Here is a 23,556-nt window from a genome sequence, read left to right on the forward strand (position 1 = left end):
TTTTCTTAAATCCCTGCAACACCACACTAAAGCTTACAGGTCAATATTCTTTGATTTATCTTTTGTGTGTTCTCATATAAATTCTATATATTTAATGAAGCATTTAAAAGAGACAGGTTTCATTAACTAGATCCTCCGCATATTAACATTATGCCAAGCACATAAGAACATACCTTGTCCTTCATTCGTCACAACTCCTTTTCCTGAAGTCAAGGCTGATCCTGGACTGATATGATTGTCTGCATTTGAACTACTCCAGTCAGTGGCAGACGGGGCAGATTTTGCACTGGGGACCACAGAACCTAGGAGAGAACAAGTAGAACAGATTAAGCTAAAACAGGGGTTTTCTTGACTTATTTACAGGTAGGGGATTTTTCTAAGACTCAGGTTTAAACAGTGTACAAGTATCATTTACAGGTTAACTGCTATAAATCCTATCACTTTAGATTCTCTCATTTGCTTGTTTTAAAAAGGGAATGCAAAACCAAGCTCAGAAACAACTATCAAAGCAGCATCAAAACTATTTGTCCTAGCACACAGCTGCACCTACAGCATTCAGACAAAGTGCTTTAAACTGCCTTCTTTCCAGTTAGTAAGAAGCTCTCCTTGGATATTTACAGTAAGTTAAAAGTAACAGGATGGTAAGAAGGGATGAGAATCAAAAGCATGATGCTTTAAAGAATAAATAGATCCTGCTAGTGATATCCAAAAAAGCAGAAAAGTCATCTGCATGTTCCATGTACACCGCATTAAAGCTGGTCTTTAATTCCCTGGAGTAGACATCCAGTCTACTTCAAAAACAGCTAAGAAAATGCTTGCAACTTGCTATTAGTTTGAATATTTCAGCAACTTCTACTGAATTCTAAATTATCTAGTACAGTATGTGATATTAAATTCAAACAATAGTGATAAGCAGTAGGAGAAAAGTTTCATTATGGCAGCATCAGATATTGTCTCTCTAGAAGACCAGCTGTTTTGCCCAAGTGCTAAAAAATAAGGAGTGATGCTTCAGTTAAATATGACACCACCACACATTCCTATAGCAACCATTCAAATTTTGTATGGACCAGAGCTAAAATTCCAGCAGTTTTAGGATCTGCAAAGCAGATAAAACGAAACTGTTCTTTATTCTCCAGTACAGCAGGAAACACTTGGACTGGTTTTGTGCCATGGCTACTTCAATAATATCTGCCAGAACTGGAGATGAAGGGAGAAAGATAAAAAAAACAAAATTATTCTACAAGCTCAGTCTCCATTTTTTCTATTCAGGAAGATGAAGTTTGTCTTCTCGCCTATCTTAAAAGTGAGTCTTGTTCCAAGATAGCACAGAACAGACACTTGCAGCTCTCCAGGTTCTCCAGACTTCTACTCTCACTTTCTTGCAGGAGAAAGCCAGAGAGAGGCAAATCTCCACTGAAACCCTGAGCAGGAGAGGCCAAGCTTCAAGTCAGATGTTAGACTTACGCCTCTCTGTATTCCTATGCCATCAACATGTCAGCAGGTTTACTGCTGTTTCTGTGCTGCAATCAACTGTCTCCTTCATAATATTTCTTGTAATTATTAGTCCTTGGTATGTGTCATTTCCACAATGCACGATCAGGAAACTGGCCTTTGCCAGTTTTTAAGTACAGGCACCATGGTTGCTACCATGTATATCCTGAAAGTGCCTCTAAAAACTCAGACAATCTTGTATAGCTTTTAGGAGTCTTTTAAAATAAATAAATGGATAACTATAGTTTACAGGAAGACCCTTCTACATTCTATGCTGTATAACAACTCAAATCACTCACTGAAAGTAACACATTGAATTGCATAACGTCAGTGCTTACAAAATACTACTTGCAATTTTCCTGCACCAGTGAATGTAAGACTGACATTGTAAATAACACTTCATTATAAAGCAAAGAGACACAGCTCTTAGGTAAGAAAACAAAACATCTCTGGGAAAAAGTATTAATTGTAAGCTATTACCTGCAGGAGCTTTAGCTTGTGAACTGCTCCCAGCTCTCATGTTGGGCAGAGTCTGTGTTTTTAGTGGACCATCAGGTACCTGCAAAGCTTGTGTCCCATCAGAAAACGCTGGTTTCACCAGAAGTTCAGGTCTGGAAGCAATACGTGGCATAGTAGAGGACTGGATATAAGGACCTACTGCTGCCACTCGACTTGGAGCAGAAGCTGCTGGCTGTGGTAAATTCCCATCTGAAGAAACCTTGGTGGAGGGAGTGGGGCAAAGAAAACAATTTAAAGACTGTTATGCTGCAGTATCCATCCATCACAGTTCGAAACAGAAGTCAAAAAGGATAAAACATTATACCCAATAATGAAAAGGGCTTAAGAGATATAAACCTGAAGTAGTAATAGAAAAAAAAAAGTACCTAAAAGAAAATCCACAACAGCATAGAGTTCTTGTCTATCACAAGTAAGTAGGTTCACACCAACATACCATGAAAAGCACTTTAATAATACAAGACTTCCACCACTTACAGATAAAAACAACCAGTCTAGCATCTGCACAGCCTTCCCCACAAGCAAGTTTTTACTTCAGACTGTAGGAACATAGATGAAGTTATTTGTTTTGTTATTAAATATCCCACACTTACTGGTACATTCTCTTTCTGTTGCAGAGCTGCCTTTTTCTTCCACAGGCGCTCTCGCAGCTCATTAACACGCTTATCCATGACTGCCACCTCCAAGTTGCGCTTGTTCAAACACTCCCTCTGTTGCTGCAGCTTGGCATTCTGCTCTTGGTTCAGTTTGTTCCTCAACTGAATAAATTCACAAAGCAGGGGGGGAAAAGGGGAGGAGGGAGGAGAGGAAAACAAAAATAAAAACAAATAAACTTTGAGGATGGGGGACAGGAAACAGTTAGAAAGAAAAACGTTCTGAAAAGTCAAGTCATGCTGGCAAACTCAGATTATTTTCCCTGGAGAAAATGTTGGTTATTCTCCAACAGAAAGGAAGAGGGATATACACTGTGTGCTCCTTTCCCTATTTACCTTGAACCCTGTACAACTAACCCTGCATCCTCAGCACAGAGGCAGCCACACAGCCCTGTCAGGAACAGAAGCAACACGATTTCTTTCTGACTAGGCAAGAAACAACCCAACCAACTTTTAGCCCTGCGAGTTACAGGTCACAAGCTGGCTGTCCATTACCTGCAGCTCCTTGTACAGGCGGTCGAGCTCTGCTACAGCTGACTGGTTGTCGTGGTAACCATCAATTCGGCCATTCTTCAGCATCTCTAGTTGCCTGGTGAGTTCCTCTACCTTTGACACCGCCAGCACCAGTTCACGCTGCTTTTGCTGGAACAGGCTGTTCATCTGTTCAATCTCCTCCACTGGAGAGGATGAGAGAGCACAATAGCTGCCCTGAGAAACAGCCGAGAGCGTGGGCTGCTTCCAAGGCAGCAGTTAAGGGGACAGAGTGCCCTGCTGGCCTCCAGAGCAGTGCTGCACCGAGGCTGCGTCCAGCTGCCGCAGACTCACAGTCCCTGTCAAACCAGCTCATCCTCCAAGTGTTTATAAAAGCAAATGCACTAGCAAGGTTATGTAAATTTGGTCTACTTAGAGCACTGATGGTGAGAGGGAAAAAGAACATCTTTTACTTTCTGAAGTATGGAAACAAAACTACATTAAGCAGATGAATTTCATCTGTAGAAGCCTAAAATCACTTAACACTGAATTCAGCAGGAAGACACACACTTAACCATAAGGCATATTTATGGTACTCAAAACTCTGAATTTAGGTTGTAGGAGTTTGAATGACAAAACACTTCGGCTGATACATTACACAAAAATTCAAAAGGCTTTTTAGGGTCTATCATAAATGGTTGTCATTAGCTGTTCCCACTGCCAAAACTGCTGCATTAGAGAACCAGTAAGAGTTCAAGCAAGTACCACAGCCAGACCTTCTTGGGAGGGTGCAGGGGTACAGATCTTGTTTTACTTTACCATCCTTCCATTCCTTTAAACTGATGTTTGTTTTGTGCAACAGAACCCAAACAAAGTACATTCTCCCCATAGAAAAAAAATCACTTTCATTTAATCCATAAAGTACAATGCTTCCTAACAGGACAATATATCTGTATTTTACCTTCATAAATCAATATATTTTCATTTAAGTCCAGCTAGAAATGAGAAGTTCTGTACAATATGTACAGAGGCAAAAGAATGTGTGTTGATATTAAGTCTGAAATAAGTGTTTAATGTTGCATCAACATGCAAGCTCTCAACTAATACTGTAGCAAGCCAGACGCTAGTCAGACTTCCATAATTACAAAGAAAATACTCAGCCACTTTGGTCATTAAGTTACCTGTTGCATAAGAGGCAAAATGAGTATCAGGCCAAGAAAACAACACTAAATGTGTGAGGTATTTACATCAAGGATGGAAAATGTTACTGTGGTTCACAAAGGTATTTAAGTAAGGAAAACACCTACACTGTAATTAAAGAGTACATATGCTAGGCTTAAAATACAGGCTGTCCTTATGGGATATTTTAAAATACAGTAAGAAAATATATTTTGTTCTAGGTCATTCAGGAGCTCTCAGTAAATACAAAATTTGAAATTGTTAAGATTAACGTTTACTGAAATGCTGCAAATAACGCCTCTGTAATTCACCATTTACCCCTTGTCTCATCTGAATCACTGAAATCATGAGAAATTTTAGGGTTCCAGGAACCACAGTGTATAAAAAGTCACAGGCTACTTTCCCCAAGCAGCAACTCACCTAATTTCCCATTGCTGAGCCTTTTTTGTTCCACATGGCCTTTCAGTGCTCTCACTTTCTTGAGTTTGGCTTCCTGATTCTCAGCAATTTCCTTCAATCGCTTCAGTTTTTCCTGTTCAGCAGCTTGCTGTTGCTGTCGCTGATCCTGCTGTTTCAGGAATTTCAGACGTTGTTCCTGCAGCCAAGACAAGGAATTTTTTTACCTTTTTCCTGAAGGAATTTAAGGTAAGGTACTGCCAGAAACAGTCCCCAAAACAATCACCACAGCAGCTCTGACCAGCTTTAGACCAGTATTCTTTCTTCTCTGAGTGTCACAGGAAGTCTGAGGCAACAGAGCAAACAAGGACTGATTCTGTCTCAGTACAATCCTTCCAGTACAACCAGTCTGCAGTACAAGTACCTACTGAAGCAGAGGTGGTATCCGTGTCTAACAGCCCTTGCCAAGTTTTTCTTCCATGAAATTACTCAAAATCCCTTAAATACTAAATTTTTTCTTAGGCTTCATGTTCCATGACATTTGCTAATTTCATTTAATCACTACTTGGCTCTTGACTTACAACAGCTGGTGATTATTGCCCCTTTACCTTCTCCATCTGCTTGTATTTTACAGATCTCTATTACATGCCACACTTCAACCAGTTTTAAGTCATGCTGGAAGATATTAGACATTCTTTCTACAGAAGAATATTTATATTCTGCAAATTATGGATCATTTCCAACCCTCTCTGTACTTTTACTGGTTCTGCTGGTTTTACTGGTTCTGGGGGATCAGTGCACACCAATGACTGAAAATTGACCATTTCCTGGTAGCGATCACTGCTATCACAACACAGGACAATTCAAGACACAGGAAAACCTTCACAGTGACCTGACCAAAATTTATACAACAGACATCATGCCAGTGGAGAGGATCCTTTTGCTTCTCTAAGAGTAGAAAAGCAGCACACTATTAGTTTCTATATACAGATGTCTGTAGTTTAGAGCTAAAAGAAACCACCAGAACACCTACAGGGACTTCCTTTAAATCACCAGCCATTACACATGGCTTCCAGTTCTGGAGATGACAGGTTGTTGCAGTGGTAGAACTAAGACTTTCCCAAGCACCCACTAACAGCCAGACTACCACTGCTTACTAACATTAGAACTCAACACGTCCTCAAAATAAAAATCACCAGTCATATAAACCCAGGCAGCACTCACAGCGCATGCACTAGTTTGTAGTCAATCCCACACAGGAAAATGTCAAAAAATAGATATTACAGCTCATGTCTAAAAAGAAAAGTGTATCCCCCCCCTTTCAGAATCTATTTTTAATATTGCATCTGATTTCAGAAGGCAGGAAGGAGGCAATGGAAAGCTTCTCTTTGAAAGGGCATCTAGGAAAGCAGGTTTGCTCTAGAGAGACAGGTCAAATGAAAGATGCTCCCAGTGGGACACCAACAAGGCCACTCTTCTTCAAACCACAGGCAGCAGACACCTCCCTGATGGGTAGCTATCCAGACTCAAACTCGTAATTTAAAATATATATTCTTTAAAGTCTTGTACAACTCCCTTTACAGTAAATATATATAGTGTTCCCATTTCTGGTTTCATGTATATATAGTGACTACAGTGTTATTGATAAGACCAAAGTCTATTTCCATCACCTGTGAACAAAACAGACAAAAGTTGTAAAGATTCAGGCTTCTCTCTTTTATATTTAACTCATGTCTGCTGGAACTGAGAAAAGGACAATATTCTGCCTTGGCAAATTAATCAGGGCAGAATAGGTGTTAACTGTGCTGCTAAATTCCTGGTAAAAAAAATATAATCACCTTGTTGATTTCTTATGTTATAGTTGCACCTTCCTTATACCTGTTCTTACTTTGAAAGAAAAAGATTTTGACAGGCTATAGTACCACCCTGCAGGTGCTTCGGAACCATGAGAAAGCCATGTTTCAAAGCACTTCCCCAAGAGAGAATTATTAAAAGCCAAGGGAACTGAACAAGATGCTAAATATATGGGATGGGGAAAAGGGAGAACCTAGCTGATCTTGAGAGGAAAGGGAGACAGGGCTTCTGACAGAGAAAGGATAGTGACACAAAAGCCCCAGAACAGCCTCCTTCCCCAGTAAAGCATATTCTGAAATGCATGGGAACTCATCCACCCAGACAGCCAAGACTTTTTCAGGATGGGCTCGCATTTAATGATTCTCTGCCAAAAGCAGCATTTTCTGTTATATTTTCAAGAGTAGTGTGTACAAACAACACTTATGTCAAATATGACCTCTATGCCAGCATTCTGCAGATGCCAAGTTATTTTTCCCCCTAAATTATTAAGGAGCACCCTGAATAATAAGCATTTTATAAATCACTCTCCTAGCTCCTTTTCTCACATATATGCCATCTTTTCCAGACAGCTGCCCCAGGAAAGCAGGCACACTGAACTCTATCAGGGGAAAGCAAGATATCATTACAGGACAGCATTATACCCTGAAACAAAAGCATTGTTCAACGATCAAACTGGTGAATTGCTGCTCACCACATGGAGCACAAATAGAGCTGGCAGAGCCACCAGGATAATGACAATACATTAATCCTACATCCTCTATCCTTTTAGCAACCAATATGGTCACTTCCATCTCTGGCTTTATTTTAATGCTTTACTACTGGATATTTGCATAGATTGACTTTCAAATTTAAAAATAGGAAGCCAAAGAAAGAGACCCCTCTGTGTAAGAGGTGAAAAACCCCCAAATCCCCTCTACCTCATGCAACTTTTACTACCTTTATTCCTTGCTGTAAACAATCTCATGCCAAACCTACCTTGTTAGCCAGCATTTGTTGTTGAGCCTCGATTTGCTGCTGCTGGCGTGATGCCATTTCCTGAAGCTCAGACAGTGTCATATCCATCCTTGGAACACTGACCTGTCAAAGAAAATCCAATGCATACTGAGTCTAGACTTTTAACTTGGCTAGTATGTAAGTCAGTAGAGCTACTGCAGAAAAGTATGATAAAAACCCCCAACAATAACTAGGTAACCAATTCAGTAAGTAGAAAGAAATGGTACATTTCCGTGGCAAAAGAATAAATAGTTGTAAGCTTATACACGTGTAGCCCAATCCAGCAACACATAGGCTGACATCTCTTGAAACTTTAACACTTCTAGCATTTTAAAGAGGTGTTTCAGAGCCCTTCATATAATTAAGCTCAGAATGAATCTGCTTTGAGTGACTGAGCCCAGAATGCTCAGCACATGGCAGAATGGATCTGTGGCCGTAGGTGTATCATTGCAATTCAAAGTACTTCAATGCAAGTTGAAGAAAATGGAAAGTTTAAACACAGCGTGGGGGAAAAAAAATCCTGTCGCTCTCAAAGGTAACACTATTATTACATTAGTTATCTGTTCTCATGTTTCTTGAATGTACATTCAGTCTTATATCCATAATTACACCTTCTGGAGCAAGAACAAGTGACAGAGAATGGATTCAATGCTGAAACACTAACTGGTCTCAATGTGAAATCTGGAACGGAAGGAAAATGACAGAAAACTTTTGGTGGGAGTAGAAAAGGGAAAGTCTGCTGCTTTTGCTGCTCTGAGATCACCTGTACAAACACAGACATGGCACCCAATGGATCTCCAGAGACATCTTAAAAACTGACAGCAAGGGTGTTAATTGCTAGAGACTTTGTGTTTATTTTGGAGCAGTCATTAGCAATCACTCCAGAGTAGCCTCTTAGTTTCCACGGTAGGATCTCAAAAGAAGGGAAGCCTCCATTCTCACTATATATATTGTACCAAGCACTTACTCCATTCTCTATTCTTCGATCACCAGGCACTTTCACACCATTTCTTTTTAAGGTTGGATCTTGAGACCTTTGTCCAGTCCCTAGATAGAAATACAGGAACAGGCAAAGATGGTAAGGTACTTCAGGATTTTTCTTATCCCTTTAGACATCACATTCAATAGAAAATGAGAAACAGTACAGTCATTTTGGTTTAAAATCTGAACACTTGCTTTTCCAATGTGCTTACTGCTGAGATAATAAAATGTCTTGTGTCATCCATTAAGTTTAGAGGTTGGTGTTTGATGTCAACATTTATCTAAAAATAAAAATAGGACTGCTTAAAACCCAACCAACCCAAAAAGCTTAACCAACAGCTCACTATTTCAGTATTTCTCCTGCAGTCAACAGGCCCCTAGTAAGTCTGCGCTACAGATGCTTAGTCAGGAAAATGTGTTCTCCTCTGCAAATGAGACACAAGTAACTGGTTAATTCACAGAAAAACATTTCAACCACTGTCTTAAACCCATCATCTATATGTTCTGGTGTGTCTTCAGCCAACTGTCTTACAGAGAACATGAATAACAATAGTTAAAGGTTAGTCACCTATCATGAAAGACATGCCACTTCATCTACAGCTGATTATTTGCACAAAATTGAAAAGGACAAAGGTTTTCCTTTCTGGCAGTCATTGTAACAGTAAAATGCTGTTAAACTAGAATCCTACTTTAATGTTTACATCCAGTTATGTACAAACCATGTTCAGATGCCAAATACCAAGCTCACTCATTTCCCTGTATGACATACACGTGGCTTTGTCCTGCAGTACATCTGTTAGCTTCTTGCCCTTATGATACCTGTTTCAAGAACATATTCCTGCAAGACTAACTGCAGAGTTCCTAACTATGCATTTGCTCTTCCCTAGATATATTGCTTAGCAATGCCACGGCCAATAAAACAACAACAACCCTAATCCTAATGCAAGCACCAGGGGCTTGAAAAATTACATCCTCTAGATATTTAGCTGTGACTAGCACATTTAACACAGGATGCCTTTGGATGCCTCGGTACTGACCAGCTCTAGAAAACCTGCAAAAATTTCAGTTTGAATTTAATGTCCCCAGATCTGGCAAGGGAGGATAAAGTCTTTACTAAAATGAGCAAGTTTTCTGTTACTACTGTTCTATTCATCATAAAGTAACAGACCAAAAAGGGCTGCAACACCATACTGACTACCAACATTAATAAATTACATACACAAGCTGTTTCCTTAACCTTGAGGAATGAAATGAAGCTTAGACAAATAAACCAGCTGAAAGAAACACCCACCTGTTTCTCGGCAGGGAGAGCGTTCATGCCGAAGAAAGAAGCGAACCTCACTCCTCTGCATCCCAAAGCGCTGCAAAACATCCAGCATCCGTTCATTATCGGCTATGGGACGTTCTGAAAAGGTGAAAAGCCAATTGACTATTACATCCCTAAGTAGCACATACCAAAACAACACAAAAAATATCTGTCCATCATCCTGTGTGCTCACCTAAGCCTTGCCCTCACCCAAGGCATTTATACCTTTCACTTAGGAAGGCATTGTATCACTCCTTGCTTCTGAAATTCAACCAACACTTCTGAAAAGCAGATACACCCTTTAAAGTCCATACCTGAAGGGAGAAGCTGAGGCACCATCCAGCCCAAGGGGAAGCAAACAGGCAATTTAGAGCTTTCTGCTTAGTTTGTATTTGCAGATCATCTTAGCCACTCACCACAGCAGGAAATGTGCTGTTGTACCTTTTGCTCCACTTCAGTGGTACCTCAGACAAACTCTCTCAGTCATTCCTAACCCCTACTCAAGGGCTCCTCTGCGGCAGTTCCTGCAGGGACTCATTTACTATTTATTCCAACAAGGATTAAGAGAGGTGCAAAGATAAACTCAGAGAAGAGAAATTCTTTTCTTAAGGCTTCCTAAGGATTGCAATCAAATGCTGAATTGCAGCTCTTGCCTTCAAGCTCAGGCAGAAGCACTCAATTCCCTGAAGAGGCTCCTGGGCAGTACCCAACAGCCTGATCCTCAGCATGCCATCATAGCTCCTCTCACTTCAAGTGATCACTTACAGCTCCTGTCAACCACAGATCTGGCTCCTTCTCTCAGACAGCAAATTTCATGAAGTTCAGATTACATGCGCTTTGAAAGCCCCACTTCCGATAACCCTTGAAAAGCTGAACTATTTTGGAGTCATCGCTCAAAGGGGAAAAAAAAAGACCACAGTGAAAAAATGACTCCAATAAAGACTTGCCATTTTCTTTCAGACAGTTAGGATGAAGTTTCCTTAAGTTACATGCACAGTTCCAGTGAATTTCTTCTCCTGCTCGTGTTCCCAAGTTCAGGATTCAGTCACATCTTATTTTTAACCCGTACTCACTGCCTTTTGATATTACAAAAATGCAGTGGGAGTCTGCACCTACTGCCATCATTTCAGTACTCCTCCCTTGCTGTATTACTGTTCCAGAATTTACACACTTCGCAAACAGGATATACTGAGAATTACTAAATTTTTTTTACATAAAAGTGATTTCTTTTGGTTTTCTAAGCATTTTACCATGCATTTTTACATGTATTTTAAGTGATGGCAACTGTGGTAAACAGATCTCAGAGCTACCTTTAAATAGTCAGGCTATACTCATAGTATCGTGTTGGATCCATTTGTGCTAGGTGTCAGGAAAACAGAGGATATTATTCCTCACTTGAGAAATAAGACAAGCAGAGAAAGACTGAAATGAAATACCACCACTTGTGCACCAGATTTGCTTTTGCTAACACTGCTTCTGTTAGGTGCTTCCTTCCATTATTTAGGGGGAGGAACAGCAAGGAAAATCAGAGTTGTTAATTCATATTTGATGGAGTCTTTCAAGTCACTATATTAATATGGAATAATCATTTCAGTGAAAAAAAAGAAATCGCTGGTGTTAAGAATTGAAGCTACTAACATGTTTTCAGCACATAAAAAGCTCTTTTCAACATAAAAGTGTTTCTTTACATGAAAATGCTGCAGCTGTGCTCAAGCAATCTAGGAAGGAAAATTTCTGGAGTCACTGTCAAAAGAGATTAGCCTTACAGAATAAGCAAGTAGGTCACTGTTACAGAAAAAGCAGTCCCTTGGCAGTTAGTTGTCTAGACAGCTAAAAAAGCTCTTCATCTACTAAACCTTAATTCAAGAGGAAAAAAAGACAAAAAACAAACAAAAAAAACCCAATAGTACCACTGTCAGATTTCCATCTTCAAGAACAGACAGCAGGCCTAGGAGGCAGATTTCTAGCAGCTCGGCAATACTTCAGCTGAAACTCAATAATCAAGGGAGATGCCCTTTGAAAAGGATTCTGTCAATACCACTCAGTGACTTCAAAAGGAAGGTCAAAGGGATTTTCAAATAGCAAACAAAACTACATTTGGAAAGCTCACGAAGAAAGAACAAACAATCAGTCTTCCTTTTAATTCCCAGTCTCATAAAGAGGAAAAAATAGAAGTGTTTATATGTGCATGCACCTTCTGACTGCTTTCCACAGTGGTCAAGGTAGTTGCCTAACTGGCAAGAACAGAAAGATGAAGAACGTTTGCCCTGATATTCATCAAATTTCAGGCCAAACTGGGAGGACAGGGCAAGTAGGAAACTTGCCCCCTTCAGGGAGCAGAGTGCCTCCAGCACATTTGCAGCAATCTTTCAAAGTACCCTTAATAAGGTCTGACAACAGAAGCTAAAATTCCTGAGCAAGCCTCAGAAAGAGAGAGACAAGCAATGTAAGAACAATCCAATCTCAGTAGCTCAAGCCTGAGAAGTCATTTTCCTACATAAATCTTTTGTTTCTACCCCACATTAGCTGCACTGCACCATGTTTGGTTTAACACGGTTTCATTTGCTCAGTGTAAAACACAAGCAAAATAGAAGTCATGGCATATCTTGGCAAAACAACATTGCAAACTTTGCTGACATCTAAAACGAGATTAGGTAGAAGCTTAAAGTATTTCCTGCCCTTGCTGCCCCCACCCCGTAAATCAAACATGTATGATTTGTATACGTTGGACTGGGGGGAGAGAGGGCAGCAAATGGCTGTGTTTACAAACGACTGCTACTGGATGTTATACAGATGCTTAAGAAAAGATATGTTTTATCTGACACAACATGCATGTACTTCAGCCAGTATTCAGGTCTTTCAGTCTTACATGATTTGAGACTAACACATTTTTTGTTACCAAGTACAATTTGAATCTGTTTACAGTTTTATACACATACACACACTCACCAGTGCTCATGTATAGAAGTAAATACTTATTAAATATGAGGGACCTTGAAAGGAACAAGAATAAATTTGGTTTCTAAAACAATTGTCAAGGTTTTCACTGTATAAATGGAGGGGTTTGGGTTTTTTTTTCTGTCTTACAACAATAGCTGTGCAAGTAACATCCAGCTACCTGTTCTCATGGTATCTCATGACATCTTTGCAAAGACTCATTTCAGGCAAAAAAATCTCTGCTTTATGTTTCTGCATCCAGATTATTTTCTTACATCTCCTTGAGAGGCTGACAACCTGATTTCACAAATAAGCCTTCGTGTATTACGTGATCTCACTCAGCCAGAATCTCACTTTTGAGCTTACAAAACCATTTGGATACGAAGTACTGGCAAACTTCACTTGCTTCTCACTACAGGTGCTCTCCATTGATTTCAGGACAATCTTGCTGCCCTTTCTAGCATATTCTACACTAACATCTCAAAGGCAATCAAGAATCCAAATTCAAAAAAAAAAAAGAAAAAGAAAATCACAAGCAGAGGAGCTGCCCACTCTAGCAGGGCTCCAACTTTGGTAACAAAAGGAAAATCCTGTCCCTCACCATCACAACCTGTGCTTTTGAACGGGGCACGGGGCTAAGGCTAACTACAAATTCAGTGGGTTTACCTAAACCTTTATTTTACTTGTGTTTCACTATAGAGTTTGGCATTGCTTTGATTTAGACAGAGTTGGACAAAGATGTACAATAAGAAAACTGTCCTAGAGTATTTCTCTCCATGCTTGACTGGTAATTTTATTTTACTACCATTCATAAAGAAAAGATGTTTTGTTTCTAAGGAGAAAATTCTGTTGCATTTTTTTAATTTAGAAGTAGCAGAAACATTACATCACTGTCAGAAAAGACAACTCAAGACAACATCTCATGCTATTAAACATCCAGCTCAAAGACTTCTTTGAACAGATGTGAGCCCGACCCAACCATAAGCCCTCATCATCTGATTCTTTTATAGTTTTTTTGAAGCATCTTAAAGAAGTTGGATTAAATATAATTATTTTCTTGACTTAAAACTCATCATGTATTTTACACCTCTGGATAACTACCAGTATTAATAACTACCACGGAGACAGGAGGTAGTCAAGAATCCTTTCATGTTTAAGCCATGAAAAGTTAGCCATACTTCAGCTTTTGATTTGTTTGTTGACATGCTCTCCAGTTCCAGTGGAGCACTGCAAACCAGGGAGATCTGAACTTCCAAGACAAAAATCAGCAAGAACACAGAAGGAAAAAAGCCACAACTGACCACATACATAAAACCCTCTCCCACAGGCTTAAAAGGACAGTGAAAAGACCAAAGCAGTTTCTATGTCCTCCCTCCCACACACCTTCTTTAGAGCACTTCACATCAGGTGACTCCTACTAATTCTGGTAACACTCCTTCACTTCCAAACTAAATTAAAACAACTGGAAACAATGAAGGTGTTATCAGAAAAAGGAAATTTTCCTTTGCCACTATATGTGAAAATGGCTACAGGGTTGAAGAAACAGTTCTGACTGGGTCACATAACTACTGATACTACTTCAAAAACCACATACACACCACTGGGATTCACTGTGAAGAGAAGGAAAAGAAAACAACTCCCCCACAGCCTTAGAGACTTATTTCAGTCAGAGAGGGGCTGCACAGACACAAGAACATCTGCATGCTTGAGTCCCCTTCTTTTGCTTTCAGATCATTTTTGCACGTGTCAGCCTTTCTGTAGATGTATTATCGTACAGCAGGTCTGAAGAAGAGATTAGCAAAACTGTAAGGCAGAAAGCCTCTGGGGCAGGACCATGTCTGTCAGGTCCCCATGTGCTACTGTATTAGAAGCAGTGAATGGGTAGTAATTCACAAAGTGCAAGCATTACCTACCTGAGCCACACCACACCTCAGCCAGGTGGCACTCACTCTCACCAGGCTCCTTGCACAGCTCCACCACATCTCTGCAGGTTGTTTCAGGGGTGACTGGCACCTCAGTGAAGTGCTGTTCATTGTTACTGAGGTACACCGTCAGAAACATCTGGAAAATACAAAAGGATAACAGCACACAGTTAATTTTATAGCACAAAGCCAGACTGCACATTGGAGTCACAACCCTCTCATTAAACGCTTTCTTCTCAACATAACTGTATCATTTGTTAACTACTGTGCATACAGAATTTCAAAACAAAACCAGATTTTGGTACAAGCAACTCAGACCCCACAGAAGTTACTCTCTGCTCAACTAAATTACCTTGCTGGAGGACTGTTTGGTTTCAAATCTGGACCTACAGCTCCTTCCTTTGCCCTTAACATCAGAACTCCTCCCACCTTACTATGGGTATATACTGCAGCTCTTCGATGGAGAAGGAGAAAAAGCCATCTAGAGTTCAGAAATGTTATTTATCATGAAAAAAAATTACATCTGTAAAGAGCAACCACACTAAAAAAAGAACAGAACTTACTACACAGGCAGTGAAATTCACATTTCCATAACATGTCATCTAAGGGTAGAAACACAAGTCTATTTGCTACTCCCCTAGTCTAAGTATGAATACAAGGTCCCCCCAAATGTTATTGACAGGGAAGTAAGGATATTTTACTTGGCTTCCTCTTCAAAGCCATAGAAACATCCTTGATCTTTGGTTATTACTCTGTACAAACACACCACACAGATGTTATTCTTGCTTGTGGCTTTCCTGACACAACTAGGAAATGAGTATTTTAGAAATTAGTTGCCTTTTTTGATAGGAAATATCAGTGATGACTGCCTCGGAACACCACCTCACGGCATGCTATTAATATTAAACTGCTATCAAAGTTTAGCTGCTTCTAAAAATTAATGTCAACTCTCTTCTGAGACCTATTCTCAATTTCACTATCAACTGGCTGCTAGTCACTGACTCCCAGCAACACAAAAACCTGTCAAATACACCCAGCAAGCAATTACTCCACTAAGCATTTCAAAGCAACACAAAACCTTATCGATAGGCTACACAATTCATAGAGCTGAAAAAGCTAATTTTGCAGGAAAAGACAAATCCTTGCTTGTCCTCATTTTTAGAGGGTAAAAGGGGTATACGCATCCTTACAGACACCAGGTCAAAGGTCAAAATAAAGATAGTCTAAATCAATCAAGGCAAGAGACAGGTATAAATAATTCTGAATTAAAAACAACAGCAACAATAACAAACCACCACCACCAAAGAAAAAAACATTACCACAAGCATTACTTTTGTGATTTTGTGTCAATACTCCAGAATGAAGGGGGGGTTTATGCCACTGCAAAGTAAAATTTAGCTCCATGTTCTTCATGGTTTTAGGAACTCCCTCTTGGGGATTCTCCTGGAATACAACCATGCGCATCCCTGATGCCTCCAAAGTCTTTTCAGGGCTCTTTCAAGCGCCAACATTCCCTGCACCCCTCTGAGAGAAGCTACCTTAATTCTTTTAGAGGCTTCTGCAAAAGCACTCCAAACTCAGCCTGTGTTGTTATACAGGGCATTTGTCCCACTTGTGGCAGTATAAACACCTGCAAATAGTATTTCAGAGCCTGACACTGCACCAGATTTATAGCACCAAGAGCATGCAGAACTCGATCTCTGGTTTTGCCCAGCTCCCCAAGACAAGAGTTTCTGACAAATTCCTGAAGACCTTCCAAACACATACAAAGAATGGGAAAAACCTGCTGAAAAAGAGCTCAAAACTGCCTGCAACCCTTAAGAAAATGTTCAGCTCCCCCAACCATCTCCTTACACTTGTAAGGAGAGGAGTTACGAGAGACAGTGTGGAAAATGCAAAGGCAGCAACAAAGTTCCAGTTATTGACCAAAGGAAGCCAGTGAATGCTGTGGAGAGCAGGCAGATGGAGTGGAACACCCATGACTTGAGGATTTTACCTTGAATCAAGGCTGCTGCTCACTCCACAGCTTTGCTCTTGGAGGGGAGCATCCTGCCTGCCGGCCAGGGTCACACCTGCTCACCCGGGGTGGCAGGGAATGGGTTTCAAGCTGCTCCCTCTGGGTATGCTTTGTGTGGACCAGAGCTGTGCAGCAGGCAGTCAGGTAGGATCAGCTTACCACACACCACTTATTAGGTAGTGAAGACTGGCACAATCATTGTGCTGTTTACAGCACAACACACTCAAGTCCTGACCTAAATTAAGAGACAAAGCTTCTAAAGGAGGAACTCTGATACTCGGCTTTAATCTTTTGTCACTAAACATGGTATCTTTTTGATGTAGCATTTCTAGAGGAGCCCGATAGCGAGGGATGCCACGTGCAACCAGGTAGGAATAGCTCTTAATCACAAAAATTAGGGCAGAGAAGTATAAAATAAGAAGCTCCCCAAATAGCTTTAGAGCAGGGTTATATAGGTATGTAAAACACATCAACACTTCACATTTAATGCTGTACAACCTCATACTCATGAGGTTAGTGTTCTCATATGAACTTAGTGTTCTCATATTCAGAACACTAATTTGCACAGGCTGTGCATCTGCAGTAACACTTGTTAGTTTTAAAAGATGAGCTTGCAGATGGGCATCAAGAGAAAATTATAAAACCACGGCATTATACACACAAAGCAGACCTAATTTGACCCTGGCACGGCTGTTCACTCTTCAGTGTGCCTGTTTATATCCAATTGTTAATCCTTAGGAGGATATACCAATACGGACAACTACACAGGAAGTATCACGAGTTGTTGTTTCTACCCACAGTGCTCAGGGTAATTACTAGTACCTTAAGCCAAGAGCATTCAAACCTGGTGTGTGAGAGCCATTTCTGAGACTTAGTAGTGTCTTTATCCCACATATGCTAAGAACTGGTGTGTGTGTATAAATAATTAAACCACATTCTGCAAAACATACCTCAAAGTCTTAAGGGTCTTAAGCAACTGAAAGGCTACAAAACTGACATGACCCTCCCAGTTACCTCATCCCACTTCCCTTTAGCTCCAGGGACAATGCTGAGATGATTCAGAAGTCCTCCAGCTAGTTGTGACCCTCCTCTTGCCATCCAAATGGTGGTCACATTTAGCACTTGCAAGAGAGAGGCAAGGAGCAAGCTCTGCTTCACTGCCTGCACAACTACAAGGTTTCCCAGGGTAGTCTGCTCCCCACCCGGCTGCATCAGAGCCTAGGGCAAGCACTGACCAGAGAGTACCCATCAAAGAGATGCCCCTCTCCCCAGAGAGGGTGGAAAAGATAAAGCAGCTGGTGTGAACCAAAAGCCTGCTATGGCTTCTTGGCACTGCTCATAACCCTTAGTGGCTGCTGTGGCTTATGCCACGTTGCTTCCGGATCCCAAGAACTTATCTTACCCCTAAGAACAGTTCAAATGCAACATGTATTAACCACCCTCCCAGCTAGTTTATGTTGCTCTTTGATTGCTGTGAAAAACAAAGGGAACAAAAATTGTCACACATCACCTTGGTCAGAAGCTGGAACCCTATAGATTGCATCAAGTTAGAACATTAAAGCCATCTTTTTCTCCTTCCTAAACCATGAAGATGTTAAGACGGTTATATATAGGCATCCAGGAATTAATATAAAGAGGAAAAAAAGAAACAACATGTAAAAAAAACCCAACACCAGTTTCAAGCTAGGCATAAATGGTTAAACAAATAAGAGGGAGGAAGGGGGGGGCAAAGAAACCTCAGACCTTACACTTCTTTTAAAGACAGCATCCAGGCTAATACTGAAATTTCTGACAATTCCATCAGGTTTTTTCCTCTCAAGACTTTTAAAGAGTGAGTTTTAGGAACGCTCATACAGGCTGAGCACCTTTAAACAGGAGTCAGGTCCCTAACTAAATTCTAATCTAAAGACTTGCCCCTCATTCCCCACCGCCAAGAGGTACTCACTGTTTATAGGTACTGTGGCATACTTGCAAGTAACCAGGGATGTGTTGTGTAGCTGCTGAAGCAGTTCCTTCCAAAAATCACATCACAGGTTTTAGCTGACTCTGCTACAGCTTAGAAAATAAAAGTTTGCAGCTATGGAGCCACCAAATGACTCAGTTCGATCGGATGCATCAAGGGCATCAAAGGACACAATGACCAAGGACACATGAGCTAAAGCAAGTTTTTGCAAGGAATGACTGCAACGTATGACTTACAAACAACTGGATAGAAAAGCAGAGCATGAAACACAATGGACTTCATGTCTCAAAAAATCCCGCTTCTTCAGACATCTAGGAAATCTAAGAAAGTCCAAATACGTGCAAATTACTTGAGTTCTCACAACATGAAATATATAATTTTGTTCCAACCCATATTATTTATGCATCACCTCCAACTACAGCCACTAAGTCTGGACTGTAACACACCCAGGAACAGGAAGAAAACCTAGCAAGAAAAGCAACCAAACAGGACAGAAGAGGGCATCAATTAAAGCAAGTCACACCCCACTTTATAACCCTCCATCTCTCTTCTGCACGTCAGTCCCAAAGAGCCTTACATTTGCCTGCAAATCTGACCCATTTGCTGCTAATCTCATCAATGGGATCATTTCATGCAATTGCACCGACGTTAAATATGACATAACAGGTCTCAACATCTTCAGGTTAATTTTCAACTGAAAGTAAAATATTTAATGGCTAGCTCTACAAAAGTGCTAGGCTACAACCACACTGCATTTCGGATCCTGCTTTGTTGTATTAAAAAGCCCAGAAGTCAGCTTCCAAACCTGTCTGGAATACAAACCTGAGCAAACACATGCCTTACAATTCACATCCATCCCACAGGATATCATTTTATATGAAAGACCTCATATCAATCTTCTCCTTAGATCACAAGACCTCAATTATTGATTAAAAACGGGAGGAGGGGGAGGAGTAGAAATACAATTTACTTTTCAGGCTTGATGGTAAGGATCAGACTTCTCTTACTCCTTACTATACAACTGTAATAACACATGTTGGGTATTAAAAGGCTGATACATTGGACACTTTCTAATTAATATATTAATATTATATTACTAATTTATATAAGGATGCAAATATTCAGGAGAAAACTATTACTGTGTATAATGCAAATTAAAATACAAGGGCTTTGCTAATTGCTGAAACTACTAGAGTTTAAAGGATGAATATACATTCCCCCCCCAGTAATTTCTAGTTAAAGATCTAATTTAGATCATAGAATTGCAATAATGGACAACAATGTTCCAAGGCAAAACTCAGCCCTTATAAAATATTATAATCCACTAAAGATTAAACACAAAAAAAAAACCTAAAACTTCACCCTGATTTTCACTATTTGGTGAATTCCAAACTTTATGCAGTCTTCCTGCACAGCATGCAATATACAATACAAACCATGGCATGCATTCACATAGTATTTTTCATCTTCAAAGCATCTTATGACCAGGAAGTCATAACACAAGCATGCTGTTTCCTACTTTCTAGGCAGGGAAACTAACGCATAGAAGGCAGCAATGACAGACACAAGAACATTACCTGAGAGCCAAACAAGCATAGTGCCTCTGGAAATCATGATGCATTACCCTACATTAGAGCTAATAATTCTGTACCACATTTCATATTCTCTGCATTTTAGACCAAAACCCAATACCCTTGAACCACATGATATTAGTGTTTGGGGTTTCTGTATTTCCATAACACAGCTAAGTAATGGTCTTATCTTACGTAACAAATTTACTTAGCTCTCTGTTTTAAGGAGGCATTAAAAGCTGCTCGCTCCTTCAGGTCTTTTCCAACCTAAACAATTCTATGAATTTACATCCTGAACTAAAACGTATTTCTGGAAGTTCATCTTAGCTGAAGAAACAGCAACATGGAATTTTTAAAATGACTAAATTAGCTATCAGATTTCAAGTACAGGCAAGAGAAATGAGAAATAACTGCTTCCACCCACAGACCTCATACCCACAGTTTTAACCACAAATGAGTCTTCCCTATTAAATATAAAACCCCTCCAAACAAAGAGGGTCAAAAGGAAGTCTTGCACTTACCTAGTGGGAACACTGATGCTGCACCTTCCCAGATGGCCATGAAGAAATCAGCTGCTAAAATAGATATTTTTGCTGACTTGATGCAACTTTCTAAACAAGAGAAGACAGCCTGCACAACAGCACATTTTCCTGTTCTGATAAGCAGCACTTTGTGCTGGTATATAGTTACAGCTCTCCATTTAATGCAAAGTATACCACAATAACAAAGTCATTCAGCAATTCTTTTGTATCAAGTTCCTCAGAACCTGAAAACAGTCCAGTAGGCAACATCCTCACTTACTAGACCTAAAGATTAAGGTAAGTAAACGATTAAGGTAAGCAAAGATTATAACAGACTTACTAGAAGACAGGCACACGGGATGATTACTATTCCTAATCCTTTTCATATTCAGCCGTCCAATAAACCTAGGTTCAACAGCAATGCAGAGTCAAGTTTAGTATCTGCCTACAGTCACACCCATAGTGTGGGCTCCTGCAGTCTCACCCACTGCACACACTATTCCACTTATATTGTACTGGCTTTTGGCCCTAAATACGAGAAAGGAAGTTATGATGCAAGGTAGGTGGAGTACAGTAGGAAGCACCATGGGATTGTTCAGATTATTCCCGGTCTATATAAAGCACAGCTCTTTTCCCTTTCAATTGTATCACAGGAGAAAACAAGACTGAGCCTTTACTCTAAAAGGCATGGTAGTTTCTGCTTGTATAGATTATTTTAAAGGTAAGTTTATTACGTATTTGTATTTTATTCTTGGTGAAAATATATGTTTTGAGTGCTGGAAAAACCTGGCATCTATGTGCACTTTGGGGAGGATGGGAGAAATAGCTGGAAACAGCAAAGAGAAAGGCTTTTTCTCCCCCTTATCCTTAATGTAGAGAGAACAGAATGAAAGCCATCTGCTTTTGATACACGCTAGATAAACTGGGCAAAATGCTACAGCACAAGCACCACATTAGGTCTCACTATCAGACGGACATCTGAATCATCACTAGGGGAATCTGAAGAACTGCAAGGAAAATGAGAGTTCTGACCAAGCATTGTTACCATCCAAAATTAACAGATGTAGGTTTTCAATCCTTCTAGCTCATGGACTGCAGCCTCAAAGGCAGAGCTCAGTGCTTCAGTTAAGACTTGCAAATGAGGAAGATGTGATTACTATCTTTCTGCCAAACCTCATGGAAAAATCATCGTTCTCTTGGTTTAGCCATTTTGATTTTGTGAAATCAGGCACAGCTCAGGACTGGTAAATACAGGATTCCTAACCTCCCCTCTTTCAGTAGAGTATTAGGCACAAGACCATTAAGAATAGAGCTTCCCAAAGACTTTTGAACCCAAGTTACATTTTCCAACTTAATGTATTTCTTCAGTCATAACCACACACAAGAAAAGAGCAAGAGCCTCCTCACAAGCCAGACAGCAGAAATGTCTATGCAAACAAAGCTCACTTTTTGGATGAACACTAAGCACAGAAGCAACACACTTTATGCTCCATAGCTGAGCTACACATCACTGAAGGAAGGACTGTCTCAATCAAGTGTGGCTCTTAAAGCCACTTCTACTTTTGCACTGCAGGTACCTATTGCAACATCAGCATTAAGGAGAAGAAACTGTTGTAAAAGATGTAGGCCAGTTTGTTTGTTTGTTAAGATACATAAACTAAACTGGTTTCAGTAACATATGTAAGAAACCACAGCCTTTTACTGAGCATCCCACATTTGCCAGCACATCATGTACAGCTCATTCTGCTCAGACCTGAATCCACACTTGGAATTGCACCAATTTAGTTTAACAACTACAGGAATTCAGGGTAAACAAAACCTGAATACATTCTTCATATTGTTCCACACAGCAGCACATTCACAGATCTCTTCCCATTGCCATCTGTGAAGTTCCTTACCTCCATATATTCTCCCCTCTCCCAGTACTCTTCCCCTTTATCCTCAAATCCCTCCTTGTGGCTCCTTAGAACCATTGAGTTTGCACTGCTGGACACACCACCAAAAGCTGCTGCAAGCTGACTGGAAGAATCATGCCTTTACGTGGTGTTTGGACTTGTACTGTTGGTGTCCTACTTGGAGCTCACCCCTCCTCCTCCCTAGAGTCAGGGAAGGAGAACTGGGTCTTCGGAGGCTTGCCCCTTCAGGCAGACTCTGCCTCACTTTCTGCATTCAGCACTGAGTTATAAACACTTGGTACACAAGGAGAAAGCAATTAATATTATTTTACACAGGCAAAAAAATAATACCGTATAATTCTTCCAGTAGGTACTATGCTCTGGCAAAGGGTAACAGTCTGACTCGTACAACATAACCACAGGGGTTTACACTTACTCATCCTCCCATTCTTCAGTACAGCAGCACATGTTGCACCCAAGAAGAGCCTTAAGCCACAGCAACATCCAAGCATAATGTGTAGGGTTATGAACTCAAACTTAGGCCTGAATCATCTCAATGTGCGGTACTTGCGTCAAACACAGGGACAGTCTTTGCATTAAAAAAAAAAACAAACCACACAACAACAAAAACAACCAAAAAACCTACTAAATAAAGGAATATATAAAGAAAGAAACTAAGCTGCTCTTGCTGCTCTTCAGCTTTGCTTCCCCCCCTCCCCGAGAATAAGCCTTCCTGTTCTCTTAGCCTCCTGAACGGCTAGAGGCCAGTAGAAAGCCACACAAAGTGCTCCCTGTCAAGACACTTGAGAATTACACCTCTCAAAATAGTCCCTTACGATGCAGGTATATTCTGACAATGAAAAGAACACCTTGTATTTATCCTGGTAATC

At 40.3% G+C, this 23,556-nt stretch overlaps 2 protein-coding genes across 2 annotated transcripts in view; one reads left to right on the forward strand and one right to left on the reverse strand.

Moving 5' to 3' along the window:
* The window catches only part of DEGS1 (delta 4-desaturase, sphingolipid 1), an 89,251-nt gene that overhangs the window by 16,353 nt on the left and 49,342 nt on the right, over nt 1-23,556 (forward strand). The gene's annotated exons all lie outside the window — the stretch shown is intronic.
* Nucleotides 1-23,556, reverse strand: part of TP53BP2 (tumor protein p53 binding protein 2) — a 47,954-nt gene that overhangs the window by 13,355 nt on the left and 11,043 nt on the right. Inside the window, exons 2-10 of the mRNA XM_062606012.1 lie at nt 14,691-14,838; nt 9,826-9,939; nt 8,521-8,600; nt 7,536-7,637; nt 4,731-4,905; nt 3,156-3,337; nt 2,601-2,765; nt 1,972-2,209; nt 174-302 (exon numbers count right to left, since the gene is read on the reverse strand). Of these exons, the coding sequence (XP_062461996.1) occupies nt 174-302; nt 1,972-2,209; nt 2,601-2,765; nt 3,156-3,337; nt 4,731-4,905; nt 7,536-7,637; nt 8,521-8,600; nt 9,826-9,939; nt 14,691-14,838 (1,333 nt within the window). The remainder of the gene's footprint in view (nt 1-173; nt 303-1,971; nt 2,210-2,600; nt 2,766-3,155; nt 3,338-4,730; nt 4,906-7,535; nt 7,638-8,520; nt 8,601-9,825; nt 9,940-14,690; nt 14,839-23,556) is intronic.

The sequence above is a fragment of the Pezoporus occidentalis genome, unplaced genomic scaffold (assembly GCF_034315485.1).
Source record: "Pezoporus occidentalis ecotype Australia unplaced genomic scaffold, CSIRO_AGI_Poc_V1 ctg93, whole genome shotgun sequence".
NCBI classification, from domain to species: domain Eukaryota; kingdom Metazoa; phylum Chordata; class Aves; order Psittaciformes; family Psittacidae; genus Pezoporus; species Pezoporus occidentalis.